The sequence below is a fragment of the Cupressus sempervirens genome, chromosome 1 (genome assembly GCF_028749045.1).
Source record: "Cupressus sempervirens isolate cs-2001-9-10 chromosome 1, ASM2874904v1, whole genome shotgun sequence".
Taxonomy (NCBI): Eukaryota; Viridiplantae; Streptophyta; class Pinopsida; order Cupressales; family Cupressaceae; genus Cupressus; species Cupressus sempervirens.
The window spans coordinates 616,272,218-616,291,069 of NC_143118.1; the positions used below are offsets into that span (position 1 = coordinate 616,272,218).

The following is an 18,852-nucleotide window of genomic DNA, read 5'->3' on the forward strand; positions in this document are numbered from 1 at the left end:
CCAATTTTACAAATTTTATCAGTTTATATCATCTTCAAATTCTAAACAAAAATGCCACTTTTATGTTGTGAAAGTTGAACAATTTAAGTTATGAGATCATTTTTAAAAATAAAATGTGACATAGGTTTGTGCTTTTACCCTATTACATTTTGTTTTGAAGGTAGCCTGTTGGAAATTATGAAAGAATACAAGTAACTTGGGATCAACTTTAATTTTAGTCTTAGTTGGGAGACATGTAGAGGGAAAAGGATATGGCGAGGGCAGGGGAGGAGAGGGACAGGGGTGGGAAACTTAGTTTCTACTCGACAACGTATGGAAGACAACTAAATTTTGGGATTGGAAAACCAAGAAGACTCTTTTCAGTTTGTTGATCATGCCAGTGGTTCTATTTGGCTGTGAGGTTTGGAGTGACAACATGTCGAACTGTGGATGGAGAAGCTAGAGAGATTTCAGAAACACCTAATCACAGGCAATCTCAAAGTTAAAACCTTTGTTCCTTATGTTATTCTTTTGGCAGAGGCTAGGACTTTTCCATTGGAAGCCTTAGGGATAACTCAGTTAGTTAGTTATTTAAAGAATGTTGAAAATAGATATAGCCAACACTGGCCAAAAATTGTAAAATGAGAGGATCTTAATCGTAGAAGAAAAACTTGGATCAAGCAAAATAAACAGTGATTGAATAAATGAGACATTAAGCTTCATGAATGTCCTAATACAAATGTGAACATAAAAAAGTTTGCCATAGAGAAAATTTCGAGTGCCATATGGACCACTAACATTAGTAGAAAAAGGCTTACTACATTTAAGAACTAAACCCAAGTGGGGAACATGGTGAGATAGCTTATCTAGAGGTTGCTATTAAAGGAAAAACAAGGTTGTTAGTAAGACAATTGAGAACTGGATCTGATCATCTAAAATATGAGACCAATAGATGGAAGAGGTCCGAAGAGGCTTGGGAAGAGAGAACTTACATGTTTTGTAGGACAAGCAGTTGAAACTCAATGACACTTTCTCACTAAGTACACAATACATGACAATATTTAGATTCATTATGAAATCATCTGAAGACGGACAACATGCACAATTTATTTGAAGAAGATAATATCAACTAAACGATCTATTTTTTGATTACGATCCATAACAAAATAAAAATAAAAAAATAAAAAGAAATATAGAAATTACTTAAGACCATTGTCTTTTTCGGATCCCTTGGATTTGACTGAATGAATGTGAGATTTTAATAATGCCCACAATCCCACAAGTGTCTATGGGACCCACGATCAGCGTATGCTGCAACCAAATGGGTCCTAACATTCTTTGGAGAGAGATTAGGGAAAACACTGATTGAGCTATGACAATCTCCAAAATAGAGTTGTTTTTGTGAGAAATTAAACTGAAAGACAACGCTTGAGTAGATAAGGTGAAAGATGGCCATAGAATCTGCCCGGCTTCTATGTACAATCTTCCTGAAACTGTATCGATTGACGTCGTGACTGCCTTCCCCAGTGCAGACAAAACAGCGTAATCTGTTAGAAAAGTTCACCATCAAATCCCTCGACACCTTCTGTATGACACTTTGCATCCTGCGAGACCCCTGATAGTATCACACTGGCATAACATTGAAACAGCAACACACGACTAGGGAGGCAGAGATGGCCTCTCTCACCTGCACCCTGCCCCACTGTACCTAGTAAGCAGAATTGACGTAGCCCTACTACATTTGTGTTTTCATGGTGTTTTTTTTAATTAATACTCGTTATAGTTGACAGGTAACAATGCAATTCTGCGTATCTGCTTACTATATTGGATTGGTCTCTACGTTGTCGTGTATATATGCTTAATACATTAGATGGTTCTCAGAGCCGTCTCGTATAAATGCTGAATCTATTTGATGGGTTTTAATGCAGTGCTCTGAAAAGCACATTCCTGGGTGAAGACAAGGGCCAAAGAACCCCCATTAACAGACATTCAAGAGGTTCCGTTTCTTATAGAAGGCTGATTATTGAGTGTAAAGAGTCCAGGATTGGGAAAAAGCCTGTGGAAGTGCCATCCAATGTGGAAGTTGTGTTGGATGGACAATTTATTAAAACAAAAGGACCCCTTGGGGAACTTTCGCTTACATATCCAGATGAACTTAAGACAGAGAAGCAGGAATCTGGGTTCCTCAGACTCTACAAGGCTGTGGAGAACAGGAAAGCGAATCAACTACACGGACTATTTCGGTACTGTTTTCTTTCAATTTTGTCGAAACGAAAAAATGCATCGAATTTTTAGTTTTATTCTCTGGCAATGCTCTATTAATGCATGTTTAGTTTGATTGCACATGCTTTCCTTTTTGTTCATTGGTTAAAACTTCTCGTGAACGATTTAAATTAGATTCTCTGTGTCGGTACCGTTTCGTTTCAGTTGTGTCGAAACGAAAAAAAATCCATCAAAGCTTTTGTGTGTAATTATCTGCCTGCAATGCTTATGTTAATGTATTTTTACCTTGATTGCAAAAGCTCTTCTTCTTCTTCTTTTTAGTAAACAAATCTTGTAAAAAATTCAAAATTAGATTCTCTGTTTCGGTACCGTTTCCTTTCAATTATGTGGAAACAAAAAATGCCAAAGTTTTTAAGTTTAATTTCTCTGGTGCAATGCTTATCTTAATGTATGCTTAGTTTGATAGCACATGCTTTCCTTCTTGTTAATCAGTCAAAATTGTTGTAAAAATTCAAAATTAGATTCTCTGTTTCGGTACCGTTTCCTTTCAATCACGTGGAAAGAAAAAAATAAAAATGTTTTTAGTTTTCTTTCTCTGGTGCAATGCTAATGCTAATGTATATTTAGTTTGATTACACATGCTTTCCTTCTTTTTCATCGGTCAAATTTTCTTGTAAGCAATCCAACATCAGGTTATCTATTTAAAATTGAAAAAAATTAAAGGCAAAATGAATCTCCGAGCTTTGTCTTTTCCTTTATGGGGGCTTCTTTTAGCTTTCGGTAGTAGGCACATTTGGATTGATGAGATCAACTACATTGTATCAGAAGGAGGAGGACTGAAGGCCCTATTAACCCATCACCTGGCTATGGAAACATTAGGCAGAATGGCACATGAAAGTCATCTGGACCTGTGTTGTATTAGAATTTTCTGCAATCAAGCCAGCATCTTGGCTTTTGATTCGTGTTACCTTTGTCAACGAAAAACATTCAACCAGTAGGGCACCCACTAAGCCCAGCATCCTTTTCTTTGACAGTTTTTTATTAGTGTAGAGGCTTTTGTGATTTTATTGTAATAGGCACTGTGATGGGATTAATCAAGTGTTTTTAGAGAAGATTAATGGATTAAATATTAATGTTAAGATCAATTATAATACGTGACAAGATTAAATTAGATTTAAATAGTTAAAGTAACTATGACATGTAATAATCTAACAGGAATTATAAAGTCAGTTGTTAGCACAATAAAATGAATAACATAGCCACATCACTCATTCGTATGACATTAAAATCTATCCTTAATATATTTTTATCACCAAGGTTTTTTTCAATATTTGTCTTATTCTTGAGCACTTGGAATGGTCATTCTCGCTCTAAGAAGGTTCCAATGGCTTTGGGTCCTTAATGGATATAGCACCATCAGAGGAAACTGGTTTTTATGCAGAACCCACTGGTTCTTACATAGAACCCAATCTGCCTCCACAACAAAAATAACACAGCCCCAGCTAAGACACTCCTGGATGTATGCTATACTCTGAGTTGGACACACACTGTGTGCCCCTTCTCCAAGTGGCTCATAGCTCACCAAGCCACCACCACCTTCTTCAATGACTGATCTCCATGCCCCCTTCCCAAGTCTCACATAAATGCCTTATAGAATTCTAGAAAGGTTATTTTGTAACTTTATCTTCTCTTGGAGAAAAAGTCACGTAATAGGCAGTGGCACAACCAATAGGGCACCCACTAATTGTTTCTATATTTGAATGCTTTTAAAAAATGGGAAAAATAAATTTGTGTATAGCCTTCTTTGGCAGCTTTTAGTGTATAGGCTTCTGTGATTTTGTTTTGATAGGCACACTAACATCCACAAAAATGATCTGTCACATTGAGCCAGCAGATGGGTCTGACAAAGGTCACCACTAGGGGTGAGAAAACAATGGATGTATTGCTTAAGAAATCATATCAAACCCAAGTTTGTATGACTAGGTGTCATCATTCTATTATTTGTTTAAATTAGGGAGCGGCTTATGGCAGTTACCTTCAACCAACAAGCGCCTGCAAGCACTTTGGCATCTGCACCAGCCTTAGAAGCCTTAATGGAAGATAGACTGGGAAGCCTTACCGTTTTCACTTTCTGGGCCATGTATATTTTTTGATAAGTATGTTAAGACACTCACCCTGCAGGCCTCTAAATGTGAGCATATGTACCTTCAAGGTTAGATACTTTTACTTCAGAAATGTAGAGGGTTTCTTTACTGTTCAAGTTCACCTGTAACTTTCTTGCATCTCTTCCATTTGTGGCCAATGTTAAATGCATAGGGAGTATGCCAAGTGGGGCTTGGACCAGATTATCGTCATTGCACTTGCTCTGTCCTACCATTAGATCACGCCGAGGTAGACACTGTGTATGATTCATTATCTGTTTTACTTTGAGCTCTGGAAGATTTTAGTAAAAACATTACTGATCTATTTGGAAATTAGAAAATTCTGTCAAAAACCTTCCCCAAGGCATGGTGGCCAGGTCAAACCTCAATAAGACTGTTATTTCTTTTTCTTTATACATAATGAGTATGAATGGAGAAGTTGGACACACATTCTGGAATCTTCACTGCCAGGTTTCATTGGACACAGTAAGAGGCAGACTAAATTTTAGGAGATACTTGGATAATCAGAGAGCATCTGATACAGTTGTATGGCATTTGATTTGCTTTGGAAGACAAGATGTGAGACAACCTTCGACGAGGATAGTTCTACATTCAGAATAGAAGAGTCGTATAGTTTTAAGCAAGTTTTTGGCATTCATGTTAAAGCCAAAATTGCTTACCAAGCACAGAGGTGTAGATTCTTTGTTGTAGGGGGAGCAAAGTTAAACAGATGTTAGCTTTTCTGGCATTCATAAGCTGACTTTTACTGTGTAACTCATTGTTTAGTTGATATAACAGTCATGTTCTTTGTTGTAATATAAGATGCATATCTTAAAAGAAAAAGAAATTGGGAAAGACTGCAGATTTTCTAAGCTTTCTACTGTTGTCCATCTTGCCCCTCCTGCAGATTTTGCACTTTCAATATGATCCAGCTGATGTTAGTAAAATGAAATCAGATATATATTGGCTGAAAATTTGATGAATCCAGAAGTTTAATGTGTTACAAGAAGTGGTTTTTAACATTCATGTTTTGAGTACTGAGCATTACTATATACCACAAGTTCATGTCCTTTTTGTTGATATGTGGTGACTGATCAGGAAAGTACTGTAAACTTTTAATAACCTGTGGGATAATTTTTTTTATTTGGTTAACTCATTAAGGATATTTGAGTTAAACTTGTCAACCATTTCCCAAGGTTGACACGTCAAGCATGTTTATGGTTAACTTGTTAAGCTGATGTAGGAGCATCCTGGGTTGTACTGCTATCCTACATGTTTTCAGTTTTTTGTGTTTCTATTGAGTTGCAATGTCTTGCATTGCCGAGTTCTCAGTCATTGCCGAGCGTCCTAGTTGTTGCCGAGCTTACAATTGCTGCCAAGTGTTCTCTGGTCGCCGAGTCATACTTTGGATGAATATATGAATAAAAGCTTTTTACTTCCTCTATCTCCCAAGTTGTTGACATTTGTTGTCATTTCCGCTGTGTTGACTTTGGGCAGGTGGTTTGAATAGCCGGGTGTGCCTTTGGCCCTAGTTCTTTGTAACTCCTTGTGGCAGGTGGTATCAGAGTAGAGGGTTGTTCTTGTGGAGAGTGGATTGTGTAGAACCTTAAGTGAATTTGGTTGTGGGGTAGTAGATCTGAGGATTTGACCTACAACTTGTAGAAGGTTACAATCTTGCAGGAACTTGATTTGTAAAGATGGTTCGAGGTAGAGGAAATGCTGATAATGTGATATTGGATGCATTGAGACAAATTGCAACCAGATTAGATGTTGTAGAGACAGTCTAGAGGAGAGGAGCACATCTTGATGATGTAAGTGATGATGAAGCAGTAGCACCAAATCCTAATCCAGAACTTGAAGAAGATCAAGATGAGGCAATGTTGTTGAGAGTATTGTCTAGGGCAAATTCAAAACTTGTTGTAGAAGTTGTTCCTTATGATGGGAAATCGGATACTAATGCTGTGTTGGATTGGATCTCTGAAATGGAAAAGTTCTTTGAGTATGAAATACTCCTGATAACAGGATGGTGAAGATTGCAGTTACTAGGTTGAAAGGTCATGCCTCATTGTGGTGCGAGCATTTGCAAATTGATAGACAAAGGAGAGGAAAGGAGAAGATCTGAAAGTGGGTGAAAATGGTGAACAAGGTAAAGAACAAATTCCTTCTTGCTGATTACCAAGTTAGCTTGTTGAGAAAGATGCAAAATTTGAGACAAAGAGACATGACTGTGAAGGAATATACTGAGGAATTCTATAGATTGGACATTAGATCTGGACATGTGGATGATGTTGAAAAGATTGCAAGGTACATAAATGGATTGAGATATGGAATTCAAGATGAGATAAGTTTTGTGAAGTTGGAAAGTGTGGAAGAAGCATACTAATATGCCTTGAAAGCTGAGGAGATCTTGACAAAGAAGCATGAACAAAGACAAAGAAGTAGAGATGGTAGATTCTAGAGAGGCAGAGGTAGATCTTATGGAGAAAGTGGTAGATCTGACAATTTTGTGCAAGATAAAGGGAAATCTAAATGGAAGAATGATGATAGAGGCAAGACCGAGTGGAAAGGTGGTGATTCCTATCGAGGAGGTACTGGTTCTTACCGAGGAAGAGGTAATTCTTATTCTAGAGGTGGTTTTCGTGGTAATTGTTTTAGAGGTGGTAAAGAAGGGCATAGATCTTTTAAATGTAGATCTTCTGAAAGTGGGCAAGCTAACATAAATGCTGTGATTCAAGAAGACATTGAGGGTTCACCAAGTGGACCTTAGGCTGGAGAAAGTTTGATGGTGAGAAGAATCTTATGTAATAAGGGAAGCGATGAGGAACCTGTCCTTAGGAGAAGTCTTCTCAAAACTAGATGTAAGGTGGCTGGACAATGTTGCAAGGTAATCATTGACAGTGGAAGTTCAACAAATTTGGCATTAGAAGAGTTGGTTACAAAGTTGCAGTTGCAGAGGCTGAAGCATCCTAAACCCTATCATGTTTCATGGATCAAGGATGAACATAAGATATTGGTAAGTGAGCAATGTATTGTGAAGTTCAAGATTGGACATTATTTTGATGAAGTTTTGTGTGATATTATGCCTATGGATTGTTGTCATATTTTGTTGGGTAGACCTTGTCAATATGATAGATATGCTATATATGATGGAAGATTGAATCAATATACCCTTTGGGTGAATGTGAAGAAACAAATATTGTTGCCTTTGATTGAGAGTCCAGATGAGGTTAATTGTACTACTGTAAGAATTTGCATGGTTAACGGGAAACAATTTGAAAAGGAAATGAAAAAGAATCAAGTTTGTTTTGCTATAATTCCAAGGAGACCGAGTTGTGTCAATAGTAATCGAGTGCTAGAAAACAGTGTTAACTAAATGTCAGTTAGTGGTGACCGAGTGACAGTTGGTAGTATTGACCAAGTACTAGTAGAAATTGCGGAATTGCTGAATGAGTATAAGGAGATTGGTATAGAGGATATCCCTGATGGTTTACCTCCAATGAGAAGTATAAGTCATTGTATGGCTCTGATTCCTAGAGCTAGTTTGTTGAACAAAGCACCATATAGATTGACACCTAAAAAGAATGAATAACTTAATAGACAAGTGCATGAGTTGTTGGAGAAAGGTTTGATCAAAGAAAGTTTGAGTCCATGTGTCGTACCTGCTATATTAACACCTAAAAAGAATGGAGAATGGAGGATGTGTACTGATTCTAGAGCTATTAACAAAATCACAGTGAAATATAGGTTTCCTATGCCAAGGATGGATGACATAATGGATTGTTGAGTGGAGCAAAATATTTTACCAAGATTGATTCGAAGAGTGGCTATCATTAGATCAAAATCAGAGAAGGTGATGAATGGAAGACTGCTTTCAAGACAAAAGATGGTTTGTATGAATAGTTGGTTATGCCTTTTGGTTTGACTAATGCACCTAGTACTTTCATGAGGTTAATGAACGAAGTTCTGAAAAGATTCTTGGGTAAGTTTGTGATTGTTTATTTGGATGACATTCTGGTATTCAGCAAGAGTAAGGAAGAACATCTTGAGCATGTTAGACAAGTATTGCAAAGATTGAAAGAGGAGAAGTTGATAATTAATCTGAAGAAGTGTTCTTTTATGCAAGAGGAGATTTTGTATTTTTGAGATTTGTGATCTTAGCTGATGGTTTGAAGATGGAATCCCGAGAAGGTAAAAACAATTTTGGAATGGCTTGCACTTGACAATGTGAGTGAGGTAAGATCATTTCATGATTTGTCTAGTTTTTGCAAAAAGTTTATAAGGAATTTCTGTTCTGTTTGTAATGCTATGACTAAGACAATGAGAGGAGATAAAAATGAATTCAAATGGACACATGGAGCTGATAAGAGTTTTAAGACTTTGAAACAAAAGGTTGTTGAGTTGCCTGTATTGGCTTTGCCTGATTTCAATAAAGTATTTCAAGTTGAATGTGATGCAAGTGGTAGTGCAATAGGAGTTGTGTTGAGTCAAGAAGGTAAACCTGTTGCTTTCTTTAGTGAGAAGTTGAATGATGCTAAAAGGAAATATTCTGTGTATGATTAAGAGTTTTAAGCTATTGTTCAAGCCTTGAAGAAGTGGAGACATTATTTGATTCCTAAGGAGTTTGTGTTGTATACTGATCATAAAGCTTTACAATACTTGGGAAGTCAACATAAATTGAATCAGAGACATATGAAGTGGGTTGAGTATTTGTAGAGTTTCACATTTTTTATCAAGCATAAGAGTGAAGTTACTAATAGAGTTGCTGATGCATTGAGCAGAAGACATTCTTTGTTAATTGAGATGAAGGTTGACATTCTTGGTTTGATGACATGAAAGAGTTGTATGATACTAAACTTGATTTTTTTAAGGCATGAAGAGAGTGCAGAGCACCAAATCTAACAGATCACATAAGTAAGTATGATGAATATTTCATTCAAGAAGGTATGTTGTTCAAAAGAATTCTGTTGTGTATCCCTAGAAGTTCCATGAGAGTTAATTTGATTAAGGAAAAGCATAGTGGTGGATTGGCTGAACATTTTGGAATTGATAAGACATTGAGTTTGTTGAAGGATATGTATTATTGGCCACAAATGTATAAGGATGTTCAGAAATTTGTAAGGAGTTGTGGAGTTTGTCAATTTGCAAAAGGAGTAAGTCAAAATACTGGTTTGTATACACCTATTACTATTCCTGAGAAACCTTGGAGTGATATTAGTATGGATTTTGTTCTTGGATTGTCTCAAACAATGAAGGGGTATGATTCTATATTTGTTGTTGTGAATAGATTTTCTAAGATGGCTCATTTTATACTTTGTAAGAAGACATCAGATGCTGAGCATGGTACTGAACTTTTCTTCAAAGAGATTGTGAGATTGCATGGATTACCAAGAAGTATTATTTCTGACAGAGATGGTAAGTTTGTTGGTTATTTTTGGAAGACTTTGTGGAAGAAAATGGGTACTGAGTTGAAGTTTAGTTCTACATTCCATCCACAGACATATGGATAGACAGAGGTTGTGAATAGAAGCTTGGGTAACTTATTAAGATGTTTAGTTAAATTTAAGCCAAGTAATTGAGAAGCAGTGTTGGCACAAGCTGAGTTTGCATATAATAATTCTGTGAATAGGAGTACGAGAAAGACACCTTTTGAGATTGTTACAGGAATGCAGCCTAGAGGAGTATCATATTTGAGGGATGTTGCTAGTAAAGAGAAGAGAAGTGTTGTAGGGGAAGAATTTGCTGATTTTATGGAGTCTTTGCATAAGAAAGTAAAATTGAGAATGAAACAAAGTAATCAGAAGTATAAGGAGAATGCTGATAAGTCTAGAAGATATCATGTTTTGGAGTTGGTGATGAGTTGATGGTTCATTTAAAGAAAGAAAGATTTCTTGTTGGAACATACAATAAGCTGAAGATGAAGAAGTTTGGCCTTGTAAGATTTTAAGAAAGTTTGATAGTGGTAATGCTTATGAAGTTGAGTTACCTGATGATATGGATATATCTCCTAAGTTCAATGTTGTTGATTTATACCAATATCGTGAGTTAGAAGATGAAGTGGATGTACCAAATGACTATCCTAAGAAGAAGATTGAAGAAGTTGAACAGATATTGGAGAAGAGAGTTGGTAAGAGCACGAGAGGAAAAAATTACTATAAGTATTTGGTAAAATGGAAAAACATACCTAGTGAAGATGCTACATGGATTTCTCAATTTGAGTTGGATTCAGCTCGGGTTGTGACACTTGCATGATTTAGGAGAATCCTTTCTTTCCACCCTGGTTGTCTGATGTAGGAGCATCCTGGGTTGTACTGCGTTTCTACCGAGTTGCAATGTCTTGCATTTTCGAGTTCTCAGTTGTTGCCGAGCTTTTAGTGGATGCCAAGCTTCCTAGTTGTTGCCGAGCTTACAGTTGCTGTCGAGTGTTCTTTGGTCACTGAGTCATCCTTTGGTTGCCGAGTTCGTGTGGTTGCCAAGTTTGTTTGATGCCGAGTTCGTTTGGATGCTGAGTGTCAGTATTTCGTGGAGCCTTCGTTTGCCGATTTGTCTATGTGTGGTTTCTTGTTGAGGTCAACCTTTGCATTGAATTTAGTATTAGATATCTGTTGCAAGCTGACTTGTGGCTTAGCCTAGCATTTAATATGAGAGTTTATTTAGTTGTATTTGCAACAGGACGACTTGTGGCTGTGTATGTATTTAAGAGACCTTGGTTAGAATCTTAAGAGACAAAACTTAGAGGGAGGAGCAGAATGCGAAGTTGGATCATTGAAGATTGTAATTGAAATTGATATATGGCCGTAACCCAAAAGGCTTTACAGTTGGGCATGCAATTGATCTTTGGATGAATATATGAATAAAAGCTTTTTACTTCCTCTATCTCCCGAGTTATTTATATTTGTTGTCATTTCCGCTGTGTTGACTCTGGGCAGTTGGTTTGAGTAGTTGGATGTGCCTTTGGCCCTAGTTCTTCCTAACTCCTTGCGTCATCAGCCAACATAAGTTATGTAATATTGGCTTAGGGTTAGGGTTTTCTAAGGTGAACACATAGCCTCTTGTAGTGGTATTGAGTTGTAAGGGAGATTGAAGATTGTAACAAGTTGAAGTTATTGGATAATAATATTGGACTTGCTGTTTGGTGGACATAACCCAAGGATTGGGTGAACCACGTCAAATTTGTCTCTTTTGTTCATTTTATTTGTGCTTTATTCCTTCGCGATATTGGTTATATCTGCATGTAACTGCTATTTTTTGTCTATCTAGTTTGAACACTTTTAGTATGTAACCCCTTTATGTAAAGAAGTGTATTTGAAAACAAACTCAATTTGTAGATTAACGATAGTTTGGACCTTTCAATAAGGTACATGCACTAAAAAGATTCTGTAGTCTACTTGCTCCAAGATAATGGCCATAAAGGAAAATATAGAGCAATGGTGAAAGGTAAAGAGTTCAGTAATAGTTATGAGTCACATCAAAATGCAATGGTTCACTTGGGGCTATTGACTTTTGTTCAAACAAGATTCACTTTTTGGATGATATGTTCCCACCTAAATGACATGCTCATTTGAAGAAGACCTGGAAAGGTGTGATCCAAGTATAAGCAATTTTTCTACTTGTGTTGCGAATGTGCTAACAGATTACTATTGCTACATTTGAACCAAATAATGCTCTATGTAATGATTGTACACATAATTTCATCAAATTATAATATTAGTATTACCAACATGACATTGCTTGTTGTGATTGTTGATAGTTGATGTGGACCATATGATCTCAGGATTAAAATTATGCTTTTTGTCATAATGTGACACCCCTCTAGCAACCATCTAGTTAAGTGCACTATTGAAGAAAAGTGGCCTTCAAAAGCAGAGACATTTGCTTTTTGGCAAAAGCTGCCATAACAAAGAATATCTGTGTTGTGTTGTCATTGTGAGTCACGATATTTTCAACATCGCCCCATTGTGAATGGGACCCCTACTTTTTGGTCCGCTTGGTCGTTTTGGCTTGTGTTTATCGGGAAGTTATGTCACCAGTCTCTTAAGCCTCCTTGTTTTCCATTTGAGAATTGATAAATTTGGCTAAGTCTAGAGTGAAGGGTGATTCCCTATCTTTTAGGGTTTCAATTTTGAAGAATTTTCTGGTTAAGAATTGCATATTTGAGTAAGTCTATTTTGGCAAGACCATCCTTATAATTGATGAGCTCTAGTAGGAATAGGAACGAAAAAGTGCTTTGTTCTGAGTTCGAAAGAGTTGAAAATTTAAATAGTTGGTTGAAAATGGTTAAAGTCTAAAGAACATTTATTAAAGTACCTTAAAAGTAAAAAGCACAAAAGGGCATAAAATTTTACATTGTCTGGAGCATCCATGGTCATGTAAACGAGATGCAAAGATTGTCCAAGTGTTGGTCAAGAAAACATGAAGAAATTTGCAAAATTGGCTGTATTGATTAAGAGGAAGTACGAATGGCTAAAATAACAAGTTTTCGAAAATACACAGCACCTTCTTAAATTCACCCAAAACGAAAAATGGTGAATTAATGGAAATGATTAAATGTTGGATAAGAAAGAAGTGAACATGAAAAATGGCTAAGATGTAAAAAAAATTCCTCCATAAGGCTTAATAGGTGCTCATCAACACTAAAACAAAAACGATATGGAGTTTAAGTTCTAATGCATGAAAAATTCTCAACGAGGCCCAATTGAGTGTAAAATCCACATTGTCATAGAATGTGCACTCAAGTAAAAAATCTGTAGCAACATGAAAAAACCGTCCAACTAGTCCTTATGGAAAAAGTTCCCAAGGGAATTTCCAGCTAAAATCACAAAGTGCTCAGCATAGTAGTACTCTATTTTTTTTTTCTTTGTGAGTTTTTATAATACTCTATTTTTCTGCTCCACGAGTTTAACTCGTGTGTTTATACTTATAGGCACAAGAAACCATAATTGCCATTGTGATTAAAACACTGGTTTCACATGTTTTTTACAAGACCATTCATTTTCTTTTTTGAGATGTCAACTTTTTAATTTAAAACATTTTGTCAGTGAGTTTTGCAATTTTTTTTTTTCTTTAAGAAATTTTAATTTTAGTATTGTCTAACTTACCAAGTTCCTCGCAAGCTTTTGTCAAGTCAAAATCTTTGGGCTTGCTGAGTACTCTCCAAATCTGAGTCTGTAAACTATGACTTAACCTTTGAAATGATTTCCACTTAAAATTGCAATTCCTACCAGCAGCACAAAGGGACATTTCCGTCTAAATTGAAAATTTCTGCCCAAGGATAAAAGCAAGGTGAGTTGTGTGTAAGTTGAATTGATTTGATTATAGAAGCAAGTTGGCCTTGCACTTCAAGAGGTGTGATTCTTGATTAGAAAGGTATAAATTAAGGACCATGATCCCAACTAAATAGTAACTAAACTAAAATCAAATAGAGATTAGAGAATTCAAATTGAGTCAAATACTGATCAGAGTGGAGATAGGTGTAAACCTTGGCTGTAAGGAACAAGTTCATTCAGACCCAAGGATGATTTGTGGATTATATTTAGTATAAATTTTGTCAAGGATAAGCATTTTGAGAAAGTCTTCAAGCAATTTTCAAATAAAATTAGGCCTTGTATGAATCGTCACCAAGTTTCAGGACATAGAATGTTAGAAAGTTGGAAATCCACTATTCAGTCTCATTTGCACCCATGGCTAATGTATTTGTCTTTGCCAAGGAGTTCCTCAAGAGACTCAGATAACACCGATGAAATAAGAGATGCATCCATGGGTGTTGGCTTTGGTTGTAAGAAGAAAAATATTCAAAATGTGAAGCTCCTCCACCGACAGTAATGTGCACCCATGAGCACTGAAATGAAAGAGGAAAGAAATTTCTTCTAAATACAAAACTCCTCAATAGGGTGAAATTTGTGCTCACCAACGCGAATCCTTTGTGGGAAAGAAATTGCACTCAAGGACAAAATCCTCCTAAGGCTATTTTCACTACGGGCACGATTCTCATGCTCAAAGAATCTTTAGAAAGTTTCAAAATCTCTCACTATAGTCTAGATGTGCTGGGCACGAACATAAACTATGGAAAATTTGTAAAATTAGAACTCCGTCACTATAGTAAACATTCTCCTCAAAGTGCAAATGTTTCATGGGCATGGAATGTTTAACAAATGAAATTTTCTATATAGGCATCAATATGCACTTGGGGGCATGAATGTACTCGGAAAAAGAAAGTTACAAACTTTGGAAATCCTCCTTCATGATCTATATGTGCTCATGGGTATATACTTGAAGAAGCAACAAAGGGAGTGGATGGTATTCGTGTTGGAAAATTGAAATTAATTTAAATGTTGGCCATTATGAAGACAATTTAATTTGGTTGGTTTTCCAAATTGAATTATTTTTATTACGATGATGTAATTCAAATTCATTAAAGAAATAAGAAGTTCAAGTCAAGATCAAAGTTGATTTCAAAAAGTATTGGATATTGGAATTATTTTTGGAAATTAATTAAATATTGAATTTCACCTCCAATATTTAGTTGATAAAATGTTGGAAATATATAATTGTACCAATACTTATAATCCAATCCATTCGAACATACACCCATGGAGGATGTTTGTGGATGAAGATAAACCACTCAAAATAACATGTTTTAAGGATATTAGAAACTTGAGGACAAGTTGGGGTTTTTGTAAGAGATTCCATTGTCAATTTAGCAAGTTGGGGGTCGAATGTCTATATAAGAGATGGACTTCTCATTTTATTCTCACAGTGAAATTGGAGAGCCAAAAGCAAGAGGTGAACATTTTGGAGAATTCAAGAAGGTTGAGTTTTCGAGAGAAAAGTTGTGCAAATTTGAGAGTGCAGATCTGATCATGACATGTCTATGACATCCAATTGACATCATTTTCATGGTGTTTTGATAGGGGCATATGGTTTGAAGTTATTTGTGATTGCTAAAGCTAGAGTGTCAAAACCCCATTTTGATGTTTTATGTAATTTTTTAAGGTGATTTTTTTTGTAATGATATTTCCAGCTAGGGTAACCAGATTTGGATTGAGTTTTGGGAGTGATTGGAGGTGAAACAACATTTTTATCATAGCTGGAATATTTTGTGAGGTTTTGGTACAAGGGTTTACATATTTTGGAAGTATTTAACAAGGCATACCTAGGGTTTGAAAGACAGCGATTTACATTAGACCTTATAAAGATAGTTGCTGCTATTATCAGCCATTGTGATTTGTACTTCACCTCAAATTTGAAGTATCAGTTTTCTGTTGTAACTTTATGAGACTTATATCCATGCTGATTTGAAGCTAATAAAGTGATCTTTCATTGAGAAATTTGTTGACGTTTCATGCATTTCTTGTTCTTCCATTCCTACATTTTCTCCCATCATTTGACATTGAAAACAAGAAACAAACCAAGAACTTAGAAATCAGAAATAAGACCTTGAATACAAAGTGTTTGACAACATGTCAAACATCCAAACTCGAAAAAAGAATCAAATTGAGGGAGATTATTTGTAAAATGACGTGTCCTACTTTTGTCTAAGATAAGATATCCTTTCATAGCTTATTGCTTCTATACATGATTACCACCCTATGGACATGCAATGTTTGAGAAGATTAGTTTCAAAGGCCACCTTGCAATTGTAGATGACATGTTTTTTGGGTTTCCTTTCTCCTTGTAAGATTGCTTGACGGTCTTCTTTTGTATTTCAAAGGAAGAAAATTAATGGTACCATCTGGATGAGATGTAAATGAGCTTTGTTTCATATTTTGGTCTCCACCTAGTACTTAGTTTGACTTGCCCTAACATTGTGTACATTTCCTTCAAATCAGGTGATCTTTTTACTCATCTTGACCAACACCAGAGGTTGAGGTAGGGTGGGTTTTTTTTTAATAGCTCCAATATACTCCTAGTCGAGGATGGATGTTGTTTGCCATATTTCTCTTTGTAATTCGTAGACATTTAGGAATGCTTTGTCATCTACTTCTTGAGCAACGCTTTCTTCAATTTCTTAATGTGCACTTTGTCTTCAGATCAATAGTTTATCTTCAAGCACTAGAGAAGATTTCTATCCATTTAATATGTATTGTCCCCTTTTTGAAATAGGGTTTAATAGTAGATAATTATAGAATTAAAATATTAAAAGAAGTAAAAGATAATATAATATAATTGCAAGTCAATTAAGTTTGATGAAAATACAAGGGACTTGCAATGAAGAGTTGTGACTCCTTCAAAACACAAGATATGAAATGAGAGTTTATTTGAGAGGGGATATGGAGGAAGAAAAAGGAATGGAGCATGGGAATTGTAAGATTTGGCTATGGAGATAACCACCCAAGATCTAGAGGCCAAATGGAAAGCACAACAAGATAGAATGAATGTGACAAGAATAAATTGTATTGCCATCAATAATGCAATGCAATGAATCAACCAAATTGGATGTTACATAGGAGACCCTTTTGTTATATAGCCAAGGTGAATGCAAAGAAGTAATTGAGACAATGAAAAGTGTCATTGTTTCATTACGTGATAGTCAACATGAAAAGCAACTACCTACAAATGTTGGATAGGTGATAGCACCACAAAAGGTCAATCACCCACAATTGGTGGAGTCACATGTTTGCTAAAGGTGGATCACCCCGCGAATTGGAAAAGTCCATCTGCTATAAGTGGTTATGATAAAATAATATGTTAGGTTCACATGAAGTGGAAATGCTCCAACTACTCCTATGAAATTTCTTGAGTAACCTTTAGCAAACTATAATTAAGACCTAGGTGACATGAACCAAGATAAAATTCTTTAATTACATCAATACCTTGCCTTATGTGCAACTTAGGAAGAATGTACAAAAGGTAATGTTGTAACTGAAGTAATACTATGATAATGAAATGAGTCCCGACTATTGGGCCAAGTTAGGTATCCATGTACGGTGCAAAAGAAATCTCTCATGATTGGAGAAGGGGAAAAAACCACGTGGGAGAAAACTGCCCTCCAAAAGAAAGAAAAGAAACAAACAAATTATGATGCATAGAGAACTCAAGATCCCCCAAGGAATACATATATCATGTATATATAAATTCTATCCCCCCATAGGAAGGAAGGGAGACAACATAGCCTAAATTGATTGCTCCTCTGTGACTTTGATTTAGGAATGAGTACACAAAGATGAGGCAAGACGTTAAACCACCTACAATGTGTGATGATTCCTTTTGCCCCTGACTCATAATTGTCCTAGTTGTAACAAACGGTTTTTCATATCGAAAACAAAGAGAGTTTAAATTAAGAATTCCCATCATTCATTGATAGAGAACTGAAATCCTTTTCATATGACATTAACTGTTTAAACAATTAACTGAAATAACCATAACCATATCAATGATCATCTGAAAATAACTAGTTTAACGATTAACTGAAGATAACTGTATCCATGATCATCTGAAAGAACTAGATTAACGATTAACTACACATAACTGTATTTATGATCAACTAAAATAACTAAATTAACGATCAACTGAAAATAACTGTATTTCTGATCAACTGAAATAACTAAATTAACGATCAACTGAAAATAATTGTATTTATGATCAATTGAAATAACTAAATTAACGATCAACTGAAAATAACTGAATTTATGATCAACTGAAAGTAAATAGATTAACGATTATCTGAAAATAACTGAATTATTGATTACCTATCCTTTCTATATACAAGTAAGTAAATGCTTATCAAAAAAAGAAGGAAAGAAACATACAAGTATCATCCGGAGGGTCTTTAGCTGGTTGTGCAAGCCACAACTTTGGTGAAAGGAGAAGCATTGACATAGGCTTAACCTCCCAACCTCGGACTATACTTATCCCCGCACAATCTATTGAATTAGAAAGGCTCTCTCCACTTCGGGATTGGGCTTGGGATGTTCGTAGTCTAGCCACCTGAGCATTTTGGTGTTTAGAATGTCCGCACAGTTATGAAACAGACATGCTTGCATAACTAGCACCACTAACATCAAGTGATTATTAGATGGCAAACATGCCTATAAACTATCTTGGCCAAGGATTTCAGATGGGTTCATCGACCTGATCACCACTGCTCGACTTGACAACAGGTTTCATAAGAGGGATGAGCATGAGCTATTAAGTAAGATTTATTTATTTTATTTTAAAGTATCAAGTCTGATTTTACTCTCTTTATCCTTGGAGGATTTCATCTCACCTCTTCACCTTTTCCGTGGCTAAACAACTAGTGAGTCCTAGGTGTTCAGAATTTCAAAGCATCCGGTTCTTATTAATTCATGATTATTGCACTCTTCCAGCATTTCACAATCTTCTTTAAAGGTTGAACTTGCATAAATATTTATCAGCCGACTTTAAAATCTATTGGTAGAAATGAATCCATACTTTAACACTTCAATATGCTTATTACTAAGCAACTCTCTAAAGTTATTCAATTATAATTGATGATACGCTACATACCGCTATGGAATTCGCTTGTAAGAAAAATAGCATGCGAATAACATGA

General features: G+C 35.8%; 1 protein-coding gene across 2 annotated transcripts in view; it reads left to right on the forward strand.

The window, feature by feature from the left end:
- Positions 1-1,272: 1,272 nt before the first annotated feature.
- The window catches only part of EMB2394 (Ribosomal protein L6 family), a 29,685-nt gene continuing 12,105 nt past the window's right edge, over positions 1,273-18,852 (forward strand). Inside the window, exons 1-2 of one of the 2 annotated variants that reach the window (XM_089832620.1) lie at positions 1,273-1,690; positions 1,908-2,222. In XM_089832620.1, coding sequence (XP_089688746.1) covers positions 1,653-1,690; positions 1,908-2,222 — 353 coding nt within the window. In that variant the 5' untranslated portion in view covers positions 1,273-1,652. Of the gene's footprint in view, positions 1,691-1,907; positions 2,223-2,908; positions 3,197-18,852 lie in introns of those variants that run through there. The other variant, XM_089832629.1, reaches the window with a different exon arrangement.